This window comes from Oncorhynchus clarkii, chromosome 6 (genome assembly GCF_045791955.1).
Source record: "Oncorhynchus clarkii lewisi isolate Uvic-CL-2024 chromosome 6, UVic_Ocla_1.0, whole genome shotgun sequence".
Taxonomy (NCBI): domain Eukaryota; kingdom Metazoa; phylum Chordata; class Actinopteri; order Salmoniformes; family Salmonidae; genus Oncorhynchus; species Oncorhynchus clarkii.
The window spans coordinates 27,900,959-27,919,170 of NC_092152.1; the positions used below are offsets into that span (position 1 = coordinate 27,900,959).

The 18,212-nt window shown below is 46.2% G+C and overlaps 1 protein-coding gene across 1 annotated transcript in view; it reads left to right on the forward strand.

The window, feature by feature from the left end:
- LOC139410898 (anthrax toxin receptor 1-like) overlaps positions 1 to 18,212 on the forward strand; it is a 55,491-nt gene that overhangs the window by 24,769 nt on the left and 12,510 nt on the right. Inside the window, exons 7-14 of the mRNA XM_071156552.1 lie at positions 2,432 to 2,500; positions 2,627 to 2,707; positions 3,778 to 3,838; positions 4,492 to 4,590; positions 15,593 to 15,662; positions 15,772 to 15,850; positions 16,084 to 16,179; positions 17,763 to 17,801. Coding sequence (XP_071012653.1) covers positions 2,432 to 2,500; positions 2,627 to 2,707; positions 3,778 to 3,838; positions 4,492 to 4,590; positions 15,593 to 15,662; positions 15,772 to 15,850; positions 16,084 to 16,179; positions 17,763 to 17,801 — 594 coding nt within the window. The remainder of the gene's footprint in view (positions 1 to 2,431; positions 2,501 to 2,626; positions 2,708 to 3,777; positions 3,839 to 4,491; positions 4,591 to 15,592; positions 15,663 to 15,771; positions 15,851 to 16,083; positions 16,180 to 17,762; positions 17,802 to 18,212) is intronic.

The window sequence follows — 18,212 nt, forward strand, 5'->3', positions numbered from 1 at the left end:
CAGCCAGGGGCCGCCAGTGCCGCCCGTCAGCCAGGGGCCGCCAGTGCCGCCAGTCAGCCAGGGGCCGCCAGTGCCGCCAGTCAGCCAGGGGCCGCCAGTGCCGCCAGTCAGCCAGGGGCCGCCAGTGCCGCCAGTCAGCCAGGGGCCGCCAGTGCCGCCAGTCAGCCAGGGGCCGCCAGTCAACCAGGGGCCGCCAGTGCCGCCAGTCAGCCAGGGGCCGCCAGTCAGCCAGGGGCCGCCAGTGCCGCCAGTCAGCCAGGGGCCGCTAGAGCCCCTCCGCCCGGAGCAGCTGCCCCTCTGTCCCGAGCAGCTGCCCCTCTGTCCCGAGCTGCTGCCGCCCCTCTGTCCCGAGCTGCTGCCGCCCCTCTGTCCCGAGCTGCTGCCGCCCCTCGGTCCTGAGCGGCTGCCGCCCCTCTGTCCCGAGCAGCTGCTTTACCTCTGTCCCGAGCTGCCCCTCTGTCCCAAGCAGCCCCTCTGTCCAGTGGGGTCATTGAGAGGGGTGGGCATGGTGAGTAAGCCACGGAGGCGGACAATAAGGCGGACTGAGACAATGGCGAAGTGGGGTCCGCGTCCCGCGCCAGAGCCGCCACCGCGGACAGACGCCCACCCAGACCCTCCCCTATAGGTCAAGGTTTTGCGGCCGGAGTCCGCACCTTTGGGGGGGGGGTACTGTCACGTTCTGACCTCTATTTCCTTTGTTTTTGTATTTATTTAGTATGGTCAGGGCGTGAGTTGGGTGGGCAGTCTATGTTTGTTTTTCTATGTTTTGGGGCAGTTCTATGTTTTCGGCCTAGTATGGTTCTCAATCAGAGGCAGGTGTCATTAGTTGTCTCTGATTGAGAATCATACTTAGGTAGCCTGGGTTTCACTGTTTGTTTGTGGGTGATTGTTCCTGTTTTTGTGTTTGCACCAGACAGGGCTGTTTTGAGTTCTCACGTTTCTTGTTTTGCTTTCGTTAGTTTGTTCATGTATAGTGTCGTCAATAAATACAATGAACAACCACCACGCTGCGCTTTGGTCCGCCTCTACTTCACAAGAAGAGAACCGTTACAGTCTATGTGAACACTGCCCACAAAAGGAGTTGGAAACTGAGCTGCTCTTCCTAACCTCCTGCCAAATGTATGACCATATTAGAGACACATATTTCCCTCAGATTACAGACCCACAAAGAACTCGAAAAACAAATCCAATTTTGATAAACTCCCATATCTATTGGGTGAAATACCACAGTGTGCCATCACAGCAGCAAGATTTTTGACTTGTTGCCACGAGAAAAGGGCAACCAGTGAAGAACAAACACCATTGTAAATAAAACCCATATTTATGTTTATTTATTTTCCCTTTTGTACTTGAACTATTTGTTCATCGTTACAACACTGTATATAGCCATAATATGATATATGTCTCTATTCCTTTGGAACTTTGTAAGTGTAATGTTAACTGTTTATTTCACCTTTGTTTATTATCTATCTCACTTGCTTTGGCAATGTAAACATGTTTCTCATGCCAATAAATCCCTTTGAATTTAATTTAATTGAGAGAGAGAGAGCGAGCGAGAGGGAGACAAGACCACAAATTGTAAACAGAACTTGCACTACTGTGGGCACAGATCAAACACCAGCACCATATACTGTACATCACCTCGGTAACACTTCGATCCCCTCTTTCCAGAGAAGGGAAAGGAGGTCAAAGCGTCTGTCAGATTTATATCTCCCATCTGCCCGGTGAATTAAAAAGGCCCAGTCATTCGTCACACATCTGCAAAAGGAACCAATGAACTAACCCCCCGACTGGGCTGGGATTGGAAGTGCAGGTGCAGCAGGGGGGCAAAGCTGGGGCTTTTTAATCACTTACCCCTGGACACATGCAGACAGCAAGGCCAGCCACTCAGACATTGATGAAGTGAGGCTGATATCTCTCTCAGTAGCTTTCAAAATGTGTGGGGAAAGTGTCACTTAACAGGGAGCCTTGCAACAATAGTTTGAAACTTCCTGTCACTCATATTGTCAGCGTAGCTCCTTCTTTCAGATGTTCATGAAATGTAACATTTGGCTCATGGGCTCTGTTGGCTCTAGTCTACCGGCTTTTGCCAAAAAATGGTTTCCTTCAACGTCTAATTATTTTTATTGAATATCAGTCAGCCAGAGGTCAATGCTCTTAGCTATTTGTCAAATCTACACATCGGTGTCCAGAGTACACTCTTAGAAAAAAGGGTTCCAAAAGGGTTCTTCGACTGGAACAAAAAAATAGTTCTTCAAAGGGTTATCCTATAGGGACAGACAAATAACCCTTTTAGGTTCTTGATAGCACTTTTTTTTTCGAAGACTGTAGCTATCTGGAGTGTTGTCAGTGTATGTGTTTTGATTGATGTAGTGCGATTCCAGGTGTCGACAGTCTTTCCTGTTTTTGCTCCTCTGTGAATACCTGACAGGCCAACCGATCGCGGAGTCTGGGTGCCTCAGTATACTGCGTGGGGGTGAAGGACTTCAATGAGACACAGGTGTGTTGACGCATCTTGCTTCATTGTGCTCTGATTTGACTTGGTCTCAAACTGTATCCCAAACGTCATTTGGAAAAGAGGCTGGTGGCTGTGTAGAACTGTATGACACTTTTTTTTCTTCCTCAGCTGGCAATGATTGCTGATAGCAAGGATCATGTCTTCCCAGTGAATGATGGCTTTGAAGCACTGCAGGGGGTCATTGATTCGGTAAGAGGTTCAGACTTGACGACTAACACAAGGATCCCACTGGGCAAACACTCAATGTTGTTTCCACGTCATTTCAACAACAAAAAATTATACGTGATAAGGTTGAATCAATGTAAAAACTGATTGGATTTGCAAAAAGTCATTAAGGTAAGGGAATTTCATATTTTTTTCATCCAACTTTTAACATAAATCAAATGTTATTGTGACATTTTTGGAAGATAACTTAACGAAAAATAGACGTTGAACTGACGTCTGTGCCCAGTGGGAAGGCTAGAATAACAGCATCTTTAAGGTACACTGCACCATCCATCCAGAGATTGTGTTCAATAATTCTCACTGCAGTACATATCTAAATCCATTAACACATTAATCAAATAGGAAACAAGGGAGAATAGGATTAAAGAAAACAATAAACAGAAATATTCCATCCATCAAAACTCACCAGAAACAGAATTTCAGGAAAACCTGCTGTGACTCTGACCTCCCAGCTTTTGATCCAAGCTAGTGGAGTCTACCCAAACAGGATCAAAGTGTATGCATTCATTCATTATAGCTTCCACCTCAAAGGTATTGACTTATATTTTTGTATCCGCTCAAACTATTTCAATAGCGGAGGAAGGAAAGAAAAGGAGAGTCGTGGAGAGGCCATTGTCGCCCGGGCACTGAGTTCCTCTAACAGAGCTAGAGGTCAGTCAGACAAGTTGACTGGCATCTGGAGCCCATTAACAGCATGCTGAAAGCTGCTGGCTCAGACTCAATAAAGAAGGACAGCATGCAGTAAATCAAACTGATCTTCAGGCTTACAACACATACTTTCTCTGAACAGTGGGGGTATAGAGAGAGATGTACACCCAGAACACAAGAACAGAGAGGAGCACAGAGAGGAGAACAGGAGACATTAAGCAGACCCTATAAATGAGGTGCACAGGTACACACTGATACTGTAATTGCCAGTAAAAGGAGTATAGGGATTATATTATTAAACCAATGCCCTCAATAAAGCAACACACAATGCTCTGTAACAAGCCAGACCTTGGCCCAAAGCCCACATGTCTCTCTTACTCCCACAGATCTTAAAGAAGTCCTGTATTGAGATCCTGGCAGTGGAACCCTCCAGTATCTGTGCAGGAGGTAAGTGTACAGACCTCTGGCCTGTATTTATCCTCTCTGGCCTCAGATCATTAAATCATACATTTAAAGGCCCCCTCATATTGGAGCGCACAACAGGACGAGACTTGGCAGGGCCAGCAGACTGGTGTGCAGTAAATATCTCCTACACACAGTAGCAGCAACTTCTTTTGTCATGAAGGATTCAACCTGGACCTAGTCCCAACAAAACTACTGTACTAAGGACACAAATAATTGCTTTCTCTCTTTTATCTGATGTGCAATGCTGCCGTCATTGTCCATTCTACAGTTTTACAACACACCACTTTCCTCACTGTAAAAATAAGTATTTACGCTTCAGGTTTTCTGCGTTATGTGATATTGGCTCCAGAGAGCCACTAAATCTCCAAATGTCTGGACAACTGCAGTTGAAGTCTCATTGACAGCAAAATCTAAATTCTTAAGGCATTCAGAAAAAATATTTTATCTTCAACAACCACTATGGTCAGGGCATGGTGGTTTAGAGTTTGTTGGCTGAATGTGACCAGAGTGTGAGATGCTGAGATGATAGACTCAGATGTTAGCTTGAACACATGGTGTGACAAATTCAGTTCAGTTTTACACTCTAACTGGCTGTATGCCTCCTCAGTCATTGTGTTTCTCTATTCCCTCTCTAGAAACGTTCCAGGTGGTGGTGAGAGGAAATGGCTTCCTTCATGCTCGGAATGTCCATAAGGTCCTTTGCAGTTTCCGAATCAACGACACACTCACCAAGAGTAAGTGGAGCACCAACTCAAAATGAATAAACAGTGGTCCTGTAGTCTGTTTGTTTTAAAGACATGTTAATAATGCGTAAAGAATTTGCTAATCGTGCAATAGGACACACAAAGTTGTATTTACTGCAGTTGTAAGAGTAAAACTGCTCAGGAAATGGATGACAGACGTGGTGTTATGAGTTAGACACAGTAAAAGTAAATGTTTTCTTATTGATGTCTCTTAATACTTCCCAAAAGTTACGTTCAGGAGATCAGTAGGGGTTCTCTATGCCCAAACAAGTGCCTATGCCATTTGTTTCTGGTATTACTGGTTTTTGATTTTAAAGGGTACATTTGTACTTTAACGGCCTGGGACTGCACCAGAGCTAGAAGATCAAGGGAAACAGTGTCACACACAAGGCAGTCTGGGGAAAAGCCCTGGGGGCACATCCAAGTTCCCCCTGTGGTCTTGAAGTGGCTTAATGGATGTGTGAGACCAGCCCCCTCCGATGCATGCCAACATATAGCTGTGGGAGGGCATGCTCTAATTACAAACAAAGAGAAAATATAGTCTGGGCCTGAGAGGAAGAGGATGAGGGGATGTTTAGGTCATGAAGAATTGAATCTATGGAATTTGATAGCAGATCAAAGTACAGTCTTCAGCTGCATTCAATATTACGGTTTTATACCTTTTACAGTATGGTGCTACTTAGCAGGAATGACCTGAGGACTGCTAACAAATGTCTTCTACTCTGAATTAGTGTTGAAGAGAACGGTTTACGGTGACCCAGAATGTAAATTGTTTGTATGTAATTAAACATCCGAACTCCCCAAGCGGAAGACATGGAAAAAAATTAGGGAAAAAAGGATACACCACCTCTTTGTTTACTTCCCTCCTCCATCCCTTCTTTCAGATGTAAACCCAAGGATATGTGTACCAACTGTCCAGTGGAACATTTACCCCTAAACAGCTCAGTCATTTCAGAAACAGCAGGCGCCATGTCTAATTGGCCACTGTTGGCTCATTGTTTCTTGTGGTTGAGTGTCAATGGCCTCATATGATTGATTCCAATCGTCCTACAGTGCGCTCTTCTGTAATCTGCAGAACTCCCAATGCGCCCCTTGACCATCACCACAGACACCACCACTCCTCTACCGCCTCTCCACATTCTCCAAAGGCTCCAGCCCTCGAAGGAAAGGAGCAATGTGTAGCTACATGTGTTCAGCAACTGAATGTCTGAGTCCATGTTTCCAGGAAAAGCAGTAGCAGCAAATACAGGCCTTCTGAACTTTGGCAGTGAAGAGACGCCGGGAGCATTCCTTCCTCCCTGTGACAGATGCTGCCCTGATGGCTCCAGTGAGCATCATCATGGAGATACAGTGCCTTCGGAGAGTATTCAGACCCCTTGACCTCCACATTTTGTTGCGTTAGAGCCTTATTCTAAAATTGATGAAATTGTTTATTTTCCTTATCAATCTACACACAATACCCCATAATGACAAATAAAAACAGGTTTTTAGAAAATGTTGCTAATTTCTAATAAGTATTCAGACCCTTTACTCAGTACTTTGTTGAAGCACCTTTTGCAGCGATTACAGCATCAAGTCTTCTTGGGTATGATGCTACATGCTTGGCACACCTATATTTGGGGAGTTTCTTGCATTCTTCTCTGCAGATCCTCTCAAGCTCTGTCAGGTTGGATGGGGAGATTCACAGCTATTTTCAGGTCTCTCCAGAGATGTTTGATCGGGTTCAAGTCCGGGCTCTGGCTGGGCCACTCAAGGACATTCAGAGACTTGTCCCGAAGCCACTCCTGCATTGTCTTGGCTGTGTGGTTAGGGTCATAGTCCTCTAGGAAGGTGAACCATCTCCTCAGTCTGAGGTCTGAGCGCTCTGGAGCAGGTTTTCATCAAGGATCTCTCTGTACTTTGCTCCATTCATCTTTCCCTCGATAGTCTCCCAGTACATGCCACTGAAAAACATCCCCACAGCATGATGCTGCCACCACCATGTTTCACCGTAAGGATGGTACCAGGTTTCTTCCAGACGTAACGCTTGGCATTCAGGCCAAAGAGTTTAATCTTGGTTTTGTCAGACCAGAGAATCTTGTTTCTCATGGTCTGAGAGTTTTCAAGTGCCTTTTGGCAAACTTCAAGCGGGCTGTCATGTGCCTTTTACTGAGGAGTGGGTTCAGTCTGGCCACTCTACCGTAAAGGACCATCGGGTTCTTGGTCACCTACCTGACAAAGGCCCTTCTCCCCCGTCTTGGTGGTTCCAAATATCTTCCATTTAAGAATGATGGAGGCCACTGTGTTCTTGGGGGCCTTCAATGTTGCAGAAATGTTTTGGTACCCTTACCCAGATCTGTGCCTCAACACAATCCTGTCTCGGAGCTCTACGGACAATTCCTTCGATCTCATGGCTTGATTTTTGCTCTGACATGCACTGTCAAATGTGGGACCTTATATAGACAGGTGTGTGTCTTTCCAAATCATGTCCAATCAATTGAATTTACCACAGGTGGACTCCAAACAAGTTGTAGAAACATCTCAAGGATGATCAATGGAAACAGGATGCACCTGAGCTCAATTTCAAGTCTCATAGCGAAGGGTCTGAATACTTACAGTTGAAGTCTGAGGTTTACATACACTTAGGTTGGAGTCATTAAAAATCGTTTGTCAACCACTCCACAAACTTCTTGTTAACAAACTATAGTTTTGGCAATTCGGTTAGGACATCTACCAACAATTGTTTACAGATAGATTATTTCACTTATAATTCACTGTGTCACAATTCCAGTGGGTCAGAAGTTTACATACACTAAGTTGACTGTGCCTTTAAACAGCTTGGAAAATTACGGAAAATTACAGAAAATTATGTCATGGCTTGAGGATGAGGATGGACAATTATGTGGCTATATTGATGCAACATCTCAAGACATCAGTCAGAAAGTTAAAGCTTGGTCGCAAATGGGTCTTCCAAATTGACAATGACCCCAAGCATACTTCCAAAGTTGTGGCAAAATGGCTTAAGGACAACAAAATCAAGGTATTTGAGTGGCCTATAGAAAATTTGTGGGCAGAACTGAAAAGGTGTGTGCGAGCAAGGAGGCCTACACACCTGACTCAGTTACACCAGCTCTGTCAGGAGGAATGGGCTAAAATTCACCCAACTTATTGTGGGAAGCTTGTGGAAGGCTACCCAACACGTTTGACCCAAGTTAAACAATTTAAAGGCAATGCTATCTAATACTAATTGAGTATATGTACTTCTGACCCACTGGGAATGTGATGAAAGAAATAAAAGCTGAAATAAATCATTCTCTCTACTATTATTCTGACATTTCACAAAATAAAGTGGTGATCCTAACTGATCTAAAACAGGGAAGTTTTACTAGGATTAAATGTCTGGATTTGTGAAAAACTGAGTTTAAATGTATTTGGCTAAGGTGCATGTAAACTTCCGACTTCAACTTTATGTAAGTAAGGTATTTCTGTTTTTATTTTTAATACATATGCAAACATTTCTAAAAACCTGTTTCCACTTTGTCATTATGCCATATAGTATTGGAGTATTTGTTTTTATTCAATCAATTTTAGAATAAGGCAGTAACATAACAAAATGTGGAAAAAGTCAAGGGGCCTGAATACTTTCCGAAGGAACTGTGTTAAAGATGAGAATCCACCACTTGTGAAGTGATAAGACTTTATTCTTTAGAAATGCCCAGGAACCGGAGTAATCATAATTTTATTGGGATTGTATAGTTCTCCACAAATCTTACTTGACAGACAGCAGTGCAGCCATGTTATTGTATTCTCAGAAGCAATGTCATGTTAAATTGTCTCAGTATTGGTTAAATAGGCTGGTCTGCACTGTTGGAGCTAGGAACACAAGATTTTTGCTACACCTGCAATAACATCTACTAAATATGTGTATGTGACCAATAACATTTGGCTGTGATTTATTGAGTAAGCTTTAACAGTGGGCACATGTCTGCACTCAGTAGTAAAACCTTACATGACCTTTTATCATGCGCACAGCGTAAACTGTGTAACAAAGTGTTGTGACATGAAGCAAAGCTGTTGGCGGCAGCATCTAGATCCCTATGGTATTAAATGGTAGAACCCTTCACCTGAGAGAGGGACCAGAGAGCCCTTTATAGTCAGCCAGTCAACCAGTCTGCCTGTCTTCAAAGAGGCCCTCAGCTCTCTCAGTCCCCTTTGATAGCTTAGTATAAGGTGGGTGACCGCTGAGTTGAACTCTGAATGGGATATCTGGCTGAGTTTGTGTTGGCTCTGAGCTCAGCTTGGCAGGCTGCAGTATTGATCTGCCCCTGGTCCCAATTCCTCCCCTCAGTCCTGCAGGGTGTTACTGGAGAGGAGAGGAGCGGTCATCCGTTTGCTGTGGAGCGCTCATGTTGATTTCCTCAGTGCAGGGGTATGTTGACCCTGAGCCAGGATAAACAGGCAGTCTTGGGCGATGACCATGCTCACTGGATCTGATTCCAACATTTCACAAGTTGAACACAGAAAGACTAGAGGTTCTCTTTAAAAATGAAGGCTATGCTTTTAATCATTGTCTTTGTCTCTGCTCTTGGTGTCAGGACTAGAGTATTTAAGTATGGTCCTTAAGCATCTCTGTATTATATTAGATTGGTATGTTAAATGAGTTACCATCAAGAGAAATTACAACTGCTCTCTGTTGTGAACACTAATTATGTCACAGTACAATACAAAAAATCCAATAAGATGATGTCATTTCATGATCATTAGTCAATGAACTCCAGACATCAGTTGAAGAGAGATGATATACAGTGCCTTCAGAAAGTATTCATACCCCTTGACTTATTCGACATTTTGCTCCACTATCATGACTTCCGCCGAAGTCGGACCCTCTCCTTGTTCGGGCGGCGTTCGGCGGTTGACGTCACCGGCCTTCTAGCCATCACCGATCCACTTTTCATTTTCCATTTGTTTTGTCTTTGTTTACTACACACCTGGTATAATTTCCCCTCGTTACATGTTCATTATTTAACACTCTGGTTTCCCCCATGTTTGTGTGCGTGTTTGTTTTATTGTTAGGCTGTATCTTACGGCTGGTATTATTGTTGCCGGGTTATGTTGTTACGCCCGTTTATTTGTGGTACCGGTATTTTTTCCTGCACCATAGTATTGTGTTTTGTACTGTTTTTTTCTTGTATTAAATACCTTGTCCATGCATCTCGGCTCTCCTGCGCCTGACTCCTTTCACCAGTGATCCACAGCCTTGACAGAAACACGCACCTCATAAATGGAGTCAGCAGGAGCAGACAACCCCCCTTTGGCGGTCGAGGAGCGCTTCCAACAGCATGCGACCATGTTGCAACGTCTCGGCACCGCTATGGATTGCGTGCTGCAGATGATGGAACGATGGGAGAGAGGAGAAGTACTTCCAGCGCCTCCACCAGCACCACTACAACAGGCACCACGGTTCACCCCTCCTTCACCCGATCCCAGTGGGATTCGACTCCTGAGGGAATATGATGGGACGGCTGCTGGATGCCAGGGGTTCCTACTCAAGCTGGAACTCTACCTGGCGACCATCCACCCGGCTCCTTCAGGACGTGAGAGCATGTCTGCCCTCCTCTCCGGTCTCTCAGGGAAAGCCCTGGAGTGGGCCAACGCCGTATGGGGGGAAGGAGAAGCAGTGTTGGACCTTTACGCAGAGCTCACCAGCCGCTTTCGGGCAGTTTTCGACCACCCGCCTGAGGGTAGAGCAGCGGGTGAAAGTCTGTTCCACTTGAGGCAGGGGACGAGGAGCGCACAGGAGTTCGCCTTGGACTTCCGGACCCTGGCCGCAAGCGCGTGATGGAGCGGCAGGGCCCTGATCGATCACTACCGGTGCAGTCTGCGCAAGGACGTCCATCGGGAGTTGGCCAGCAGGGACACCACTCTCAAGTTTAATCAGCTGGATAACCTGATGTCGGGATCGGGGCCTGTCAGTTCCATCCCCCAGCACCACCGCTCCGACGCCCATGCTGCTCCTAGGGCGACCGGAGGAGGGACAGTTCCCTGCAGCATCTGTGGCCGCAGAGGACACACTGCTGGTCGGTGCTGGAGAGGTTCCTCTGGGAGTCGAAGCAGCAGGCAGGGCACTCTCGTGTCACCCCAGGTGAGTCGGCACCAGGCTCACCCAGATCCCCCTGTTGCTCACATGTTTTTGGTTATACATTTTCCTGAGTTTTCCCTGCATTCCCTGCAAAAGGCACTCGTAGATTCAGGTGCAGCTGGGAATTGTATTGACTGATCATTTGCCCATATTTTAGGGATCCCCATTGTTTCTGTGGATATGCCTTTCACTGTGCACGTCCTAGATAGTCAACCATTAGGGTCGGGGCTAATTAGAGAGGCCTCCACTCCACTGGGCATGGTTACGCAGGAGGGTCACAAAGAGAGAAAGTTTCTTTCTTATTGATTCTCCTGCGTTTTCCGTGGTGCTGGGCCTACCCTGGTTGGTATGTCATAACCTCACTATTTCATGGCAACGGAGGGCTCTCACAGGGTGGTCAGGAGAGTGCTCGGGGAGATGTTTATGGGTTTCCGTCGGTGCTATTACTGTGGAAAGTCCAGATCAGGTCTCCACCATGCGCATCCCCTCTGAATATGCCGATTTGGCTCTCATCTTCTGTAAAAAAAAGGCGACTCAATTACCACCCCATCGACGGGGGGATTGTGCGATAGATCTCCTGGTAGACACAGCACTTCCCAGGAGTCACGTGTATCCCCTGTCGCAAGAGACGACAGAGGCTATGGAAACAAATGTCTCCGAATCTCTGGGGTAGGGGTACATTCGGCCCCTCCACTTCACCTGCCTCCTCGAGTTTATTTTTTGTGAAGAAAAGGGATGGAGGTCTGTGCACATGTATTGACTATGGAGGCATCAACCAAATGTCTGTGAGGTACAATTACCCGCTGCCTCTCATCGCCATTGCGATCGAGTCAATGCACTGGTCACGCTTCTACACAAAATTGGATCTCAGGAGCAATTACAACCGGGTGCGTATCCGGGAGGGGGACGAGTGGAAGATGGCATTTCGTACGACCTCAGGGTACTATGAGTACCTCGTCATACCGTACGGGTTGATGAATGCTCCATCAGTCTTCCAGGCCTTTGTAGACAAGATTTTCCTGGGCCTGCACGGGCAGGGTGTAGTGGTGTATATCGACGACATTCTGATATACTCCGCTACACGCGCCGAGCATGTGTACCTGGTGCACAAGGTGCTTGGTCGACTGTTGGAGCATGACCTGTACGTCAAGGCTGAGAAATGCCTGTTTTCCAACAGTCTGTCTCCTTCCTAGGGTACCGCATTTCCACTTCAGGGGTGGAGATGGAGAGTGACCGCATTTCAGCGGTGCGTAATTGGCCGACTCCCACCGTGGTTATGGAAGTGCAGTGGTTTTTAGGGTTTGACAACTACTGCCGGAGGTTTATCAGGGGTTTTGGTCAGGTAGCGGCTCCCATCATCTCACTGCTGAAGGGGGGACCGGTGCGTTTGCAGTGGTCGGCTGAGGCGGATAGGGCTTTAGGTCGCCTGAAGGCTCTGTTTACCTCGGCTCCGGTGCTGGCTCATCCGGATCCTTCTTTGGCATTCATAGTGGAGGTGGATGCGTCCGAGGCTGGGATAGGAGCCGTGCTCTCTCAGCGCTCGGGTACGCCACCAAAGCTCCACCCCTGTGCCTTCTTTTCGAAGAAGCTCAGCCCGGCAGAAAGAAACTATGACGTGGGGGACCGGGAGCTGTTGGCTGTTGTCAAGGCCTTGAAGGCATGGAGACATTAGCTTGAGGGGGCTAAACACCCTATTCTCATCTGGACTGACCACCGCAATCTGGAGTACATCCGGGCTGCGAGGAGACTGAACCCTCGCCAGGCAAGGTGGGCCCTGTTCTTTACCCGTTTTGTCTTCACCCTGTCCTACAGACCAGGTTCCCAGACCACTAAGGCAGACGCACTGTCCCGGCTGTTTTACACAGTGGAGCGGCCCATGGATCCCACTCCCATACTTCCGGCCTCTTGTCTGGTGGCACCGGTGGTGTGGGAGCGTTCCATTTGCTGTTAGCGACCTGGTCCACACGTCACCCTCCTCTGGTCATTCGGGCATCGGTCGGACAGTGCGCTGTCTTAGTGGGAAGTACTGGTGGACCACCTTGGCTAAGGACATGAGGGTTTATGTTTCCTCCTGCTCGGTGTGCGCCCAGTGCAAGGCCCCTAGGCACCTGCCCAGAGGGAAGTTACAACCCTTGCCCATTCCACAACAGCCGTGGTCGCACCTGTTTGTGGATTTCCTGACGGATCTGCCTCCCTCACAGGGTAACACCACAATCCTGGTCATTGTGGATCAGTTTTCTAAGTCCTGCCTTCTCCTCCCTTTGCCCGGTCTCCCTACGGCCCTACAGACTGCGGAGGCCCTGTTCACACACGTCTTCCGGCACTACGGGGTGCCTGAGGACATTGTATCTGATCGAGGTCCCCAGTTCATGTCAAGGGTCTGGAGGGCGTTCATGGAATGTCTGGGGGTCTCGGTCAGCCTTTCCTCAGGTTTTCACCCCGAGAGTAACGGGCAGGTGGAGAGAGTAAACCAGGATGTCGGTTTGTTTCTGCGGTCTTATTGCCAGGACCGTCTGGGGGAGTGGGCGGGGTTCATACCCTGGGCAGAGATGGCCCAGAACTCGCTCCGCCACTCCTTTACCAACCTTTCCCCTTTCCAGTGAGTACTGGGGACCCAGCCGGTTTTGGCGTCGTGGCATCAGAGCCAGATCGAGGCTCCTGCGATGGATGACTGGTTTAGGCACGCTGAGGAGACCTGGGACGCCACTCATGTGCACCTTCAGTGGGCAGTGAGGTGTCAGAAAACCAGAACAGACCGTCACCGCAGTGAGGTCTGGCTCTCAACCCGAAACCTGCCCCTCCGCCTGCCCTGCCGGAAGCTGGGTCCGCAGTTTGTGGGGCCATTCAAAGTCCTGAGGAGAGTGAATGAGGTTTGTTACAGTTTACAGCTTCCCCCAGATTACCGTATTAACTCCTCGTTCGATGTGCCTCTCCTCATGCCGGTGGTAGCTGGTCCACTCCAGGAGTCTGAGGTGCAGGAGGTTCCTCCGCCCCCTCTGGATTTCGAGGTGGCCCCGGCGTATGCAGTCCGATCCATACTGGACTTGAAGCGTCGGGCGAGGGGCCTTCAGCACCTCATGGAGTGGGAGGGCTACGGTCTGCAGGAGAGATGCTGGGTGCCGGTGGAGGACATATTGGACCCTTCGATGCTGCAGGATTTCCACCGTCTCCATCTGGATCGCCCTGCGCCTCGTTCTCCGGGGCAACCCAGAGGCCGGGTTCGGCACGCTGCTGGAGCCGCACGTCAAGGGGGGGTACTATCACGACTTACTATCACTATCACGCCAAAGTCGGTCCCTCTCCTTGTTCGGGCGGCGTTCGGCGGTCGACGTCACCGGCCTTCTAGCCATCACGATCCACTTTTCATTTTCCATTTGTTTTGTCTTTGTTTTCTACACTCCTGGTTTCAATTCCCCTCAATTCCCCTCATTACATGTTCATTATTTAACCCTCTGGTTTCCCCCATGTTTGTGTGCGTGTTTGTTTTATTGTTAGGCTGTATCTTACGGCTGTTATTATTGTTGCCGGGTTTTGTTGTTTTGTACTGGTGTTTTCTTGTATTAAATACCTTGTCCATGCATCTCAGCTCTCCTGCGCCTGACTCCTTTCACCAGTTACCCACAGCCTTGAAATCCACATTTACTGCCTGAATTCAAAATTGGTTAACTATATTTTTTCCTTACCCATCTACACACAATACCACATACGACTAAGTGAAAACATGTTTTTTTAATTGGCTAATTTATTGAAAATAAAATACAGAAATATATAATTTACATAAGTATTCACACCCCTGAGTCAATAGTTTGTAGAAGCACCTTTGGCGCCGGTGATTATAGCTGTGAGTCTTTTTAGGTAAGTCTCTAAGAGCTTTGCACACCTGGATTGTACAATATTTGCCCGTTATTCTATTAAAATTCTTCAAGCTCTGTCAAGTTGATTGTTGATCATTGCTAGACAGCCATTTTGCTAAAACTGAATCATTCAATGTCGTCTTGGTAAGCAACTCCAGTGTAGATTTAGCCTTGTGTTTTAGGTTATTGTCCTGCTGAAAGGTGAATTTGTTTCCCACCATGGCCTCTTGGTGAAATCCCTGAGCATTGTCCTTCCTCTCCGACAACTGAGTTAGGAAGGACGCCTGTATCTTTATAGTGACTGGGTGTATTGATACACCACCCAAAGCCTAGTTAATAAATCACCAAAGGGATATTCAGCGTCTGCCTTTATCTCTTTTTACACATATACCAATCGGTGCTCTTTTGTGCGAGTCAGTAAAAAAACTCCATTGTCTTTGGGGTTTAATCTGTGTTTGAAATTCCCTACTCGATTGAGGGACTATGGATATTTGTATGTGTACGGTACAGAGATGGGGTAGTCATTCATAAATCATGTTAACCACTATTGTTGAACACGGAATGAGTCCATGCAATTTATTATGCGATTTGTTAAGCACATTTTTACTCCAGAATGTATTTAGGCTTGCCATAACAAAGGGGTTGAATGCTTATTGACCCAAGACATTTCACCGTTACATTTTGCATTCATTTCTAAAATTCCCTACAAACAAAATTCCACTTTGACAATATTTGATATTTTGTGTAGATCAGTGACACAAAATCTCAATTGAATCCATTTTAAATTCGGCCTGTAACACAATTTGTTTTTGAAAAAGTAAATAGATGTAAATACTTTTTGAAGCCACTGTACATCTAAGCTCCTGATACATGTCTGCATCTGCGCCACTTCACGAAAGATCAATGGATTCGGATGATTGAGATGGAAGTTTGATCTGTGCAGTCTGAATTACACTCTGACTACAGCAGAACCATTATGGTTTGTGTATGGGTGACCCTTCGTTCTCCTCTACTCCTCTAGGTGTGAAGCCATTAATAGTGGAAGATACATATCTCCTCTGTCCTGCCCCTATTCTACAGGAAGAGGGAATGTAAGTACTACCATAACTGAATGAATATCAGGTTCTATCTTTATCTGCCGATATTTCTGTCACCCATCCTCACCACACTCTATCTCTTTACACTCCATCTGTGTTCCAGGGTAGCAAACCTCTATGTCAGCATGAATGAAGGTCTTAGTTTCATCTCCAGTTCAGTCACCATTACAACTGTGAGCTGTGTAAGAACAAAATGCACCACACCACTGTGCAACACAACTATGTGCTATGCAGTACCCCATCAAAGATTCACGGGAACCAATAACTGTCTCAAACTATGCCTTATTATGTTATTCCCCTGTAGTTACACAATAACAGGCACTTGAACTTTCTGATGGTTCTCAGCCTTTGCACTGTTGTGCAGCTCAGTAGAGACTGAGTTTGACCGGTGTCCCTCACTCTCTGTCTGTCCCAGTCTGATGGAACCATCCTGGCCATCGCCCTGCTCATCCTCATGATGCTCTTAGTCTTCATGCTGCTCTGGTGGTTCTGGCCTCTCTGCTGCACTGTGGTGAGTCACATACACTATCTGTCACATTCACACTCATGGACAGTGTCTTACAAGCTGTAACCTTTTTAAATTAAACACAAATTGCCCTATACGGTAGGTAAACTTATGTGTAGCTTACAAGATTTCCACTAAGTATTTTCTGAGACAACTTTTTATACTGTTTATACACTGTGATCATGGATTTATTTTCCAGAGTTATTTTGTATGACCTTGGCACACTCCGAGCACCTTACATACCTGAACAACATTCCCATGGTGAGATGGTTATGAGTTAGTGAAGGATGAGACTCCTTGGCCTTTTTGGCCTCCAATTTATTTTGTTAGTCCATTATGCCCAGAGGTCACCAGAGGTCAAAGCCCAGTGGTAAATGTGTGCTGAAGTAATTAGTCCCTCTGAAGTCATTTGTTCAACTGGAGGTCACAGAACCGCTGCCCCCTCAGCTCATGGAGGTCAAGGGCAATGTAGCTTCTCAGTATTGTTCTAGTATTTAGACAAAAACATTGAGAGGAGAGAGGAAACTTACGCCATCATCAAGATATGGGAAGTAGGTTACACAATCACACAGTGTTCATGTTTGCCAAAGCTCCTAAAACAAATTCCATGAGGTCACATCTTTTTCCCAGAATACATAGGTTAGTCATTCTCAGAATAACTCCATGCCAACTCCAATCTACTGCCTCTCCCTCCCAACCATGTCTAACAAAATGCAACACTGGTCTATGGTGTGTATTGCCCTTTCAATATCTGTTTTACCAGCCTGGAAACAGAAAAGTTGGAAAGACACAGAAAAATATGCCAGTTTTTACTATGTTACTCTCTCTCTCCTTACCTTTATAGTTCTTGTCAGTTATTTTCGGTGGAAATCCTTGCCCAGCACTGTTTGGGAAAGTGATGCTAGGTTACCATGGGAAATCAGCTAGTATTCCAGGCTTTGGGAAGCACAGAGGAAAATAAGTATCATTTCAAGTCATGTATATTAATTGTCTTGGCCAGGTTATTTTCTAAGTGCTTACAGTTATAGTTGCTCAACATTTTGTTGGCCATAGACACACCACAAACATGTATCTTGCTATAGATTGAGAAGAGAATCTGAGGAAAATACAGTTTTATCTATATTTACTAAACATTGAAATGATTCTAATATTCTACTACATCATCACAGGGCTCTGCCTAAATCCAACAGGAGGAGCTGATAGTCAAAAGCTGTCTGTAAAATGTTTTAAGATGTCCTTTTCCTGCAATACGCTTTACACAGGTTTCCTTGAATTTCACCACAGTTGAAATCAGAAAAACAAGTGCGCATGGAGCATACACTCGCATGCCCTTTACTCTCCCCCACCCCTCTTCCGCTCCCCACCCAACCAACATCCCACGTTTAGGAATCTGGATGGCAGATTTCTAGGTCAGTCGCTTGTAAATAGTTGAACAAGGGAGAGAAAAAAAACGATTCCTGAGCCATGTGATTTCATGTAACCCTGTTTTTAAATGTGTATTTTGAAGTACATGTTTGTTTTCTTTCATGCTCATGTAAACTCTGTCTCTTCACCCCCCCCCCCCCCCCCCCCCCCCCCCCCAACAACAGATGATCCATGAGCCACCACCAGTACTGGAAGACAGTTCGGTAAGAAAAAACACATGAAAAAAAGAAACCCTTTACTTAATTACTGTTGGAGTGTGGGTTAGATTTTCCACAGTATGTCTGACGTTATAGTTAGGGTTTGTCTCTGGGAGGGTAGAGAAGTCTCTGTTCACTCACCGTAGCACAATGATATGGCTCTAAATGTAATGGTCATTAAGCAGAAGAGAAATACACTTTCAGCCATTTGTTTTATAGGTAAAGTAATAATACTTTTGGTGGATAGTTTTAGTGAAATAGAGAGATACACTACTGTAGGCTACCAGGTTATAGTTGACTGACTGACATGTAGCAAAACCATTTAGAATGTTAATAGGTGTTGGAAACCATTGCTTTTGGTCCATTTTCTTCAATTATCACAAACCTCACTGACCATTTGGAATATTCCCCTATGAT